Genomic DNA, 830 nt, shown 5'->3' with positions numbered 1-830 from the left:
GCATCACCATCGGCAACATGCGTAATACACTTCTCCAGACCTACGATTGCCTTTTTTGTCTTTCGCTCTTCACTCACCGCAACACAGGTCACGTAGAAATGAAGCATTTAATCATCGAAGTCGATGTCGGAATCATCCGAATCGTACCCTCCACGAATGGTTTTTAAGTTAGTTGGTTTCTTTTGCTTTTTCACATCCGGTGGAGTCAAGAGATCACCCTGAAAGTGGAATGTCAGTTAGCGCAAGCATAGTTCTACCTCTGAAGATCGAAACCTCCCTCTGCTACTACTTACGCTGTATTCGATCGCACCGGATTGGGCGATACGCCATTCGAGCATCTCGGTGCTGAAATCATCGCAATTGCCCAAATCGGTAAAGCCCACGATGTAGTCCTTCGTTTTGCTGTCCTTTATCAGTGCAATGCTCGGTATCACCTTAATGCGTAGGCGCTCTGTAAGGAACGGGCAGCGTTCCGCGTTCACCTTGCAAAACTTCGCCTCCAAATGCTTGGTGGCCAGTATCTTCAGGTGCATATCCACGATTCGGCAACGGGGTGTGGAGTCGCGATAGAAATGGCACACAATATTGGGTGACTTTTTCGATATCGCGAAGAATTCCTTCTCATCCGCCAGCTCCGAGTATTCGCCGTGCCCGTTGTTTTTCCATTCCTGTCTTTGCTGAGCCTGTTTCTTGAGCTGCTGAATGCGCTGTTCACGCAGCTTGTCCAGATCGTCCGTATTCAGATTTTCCAGCCGATCTAGTTCACTGTCAAGGTGCTTTTCGAGCTGCACGGCGGCCGAGATCATTTGATTCTGTATGAGTTGTTCCAT

The 830-nt window shown here is 48.6% G+C and overlaps 1 protein-coding gene across 1 annotated transcript; it reads right to left on the bottom strand.

Annotated features, from left to right (window-relative positions):
• Positions 1–107: 107 nt before the first annotated feature.
• Positions 108–830, bottom strand: LOC128706936 (thioredoxin domain-containing protein 9). Its single transcript, XM_053801879.1, has 2 exons — positions 294–830; positions 108–218 (listed from the first exon to the last, which is right to left on the bottom strand). The coding sequence occupies exons 1-2, from the start codon at positions 828–830 to the stop codon at positions 108–110; spliced, it is 648 nt and encodes a 215-aa protein (XP_053657854.1).

This window comes from Anopheles marshallii, chromosome 2, assembly GCF_943734725.1.
Source record: "Anopheles marshallii chromosome 2, idAnoMarsDA_429_01, whole genome shotgun sequence".
Classification (NCBI taxonomy): domain Eukaryota; kingdom Metazoa; phylum Arthropoda; class Insecta; order Diptera; family Culicidae; genus Anopheles; species Anopheles marshallii.
The sequence above is the reverse complement of the archived record's forward strand: the minus strand, read 5'-3'. Positions and strand labels throughout refer to the sequence as shown.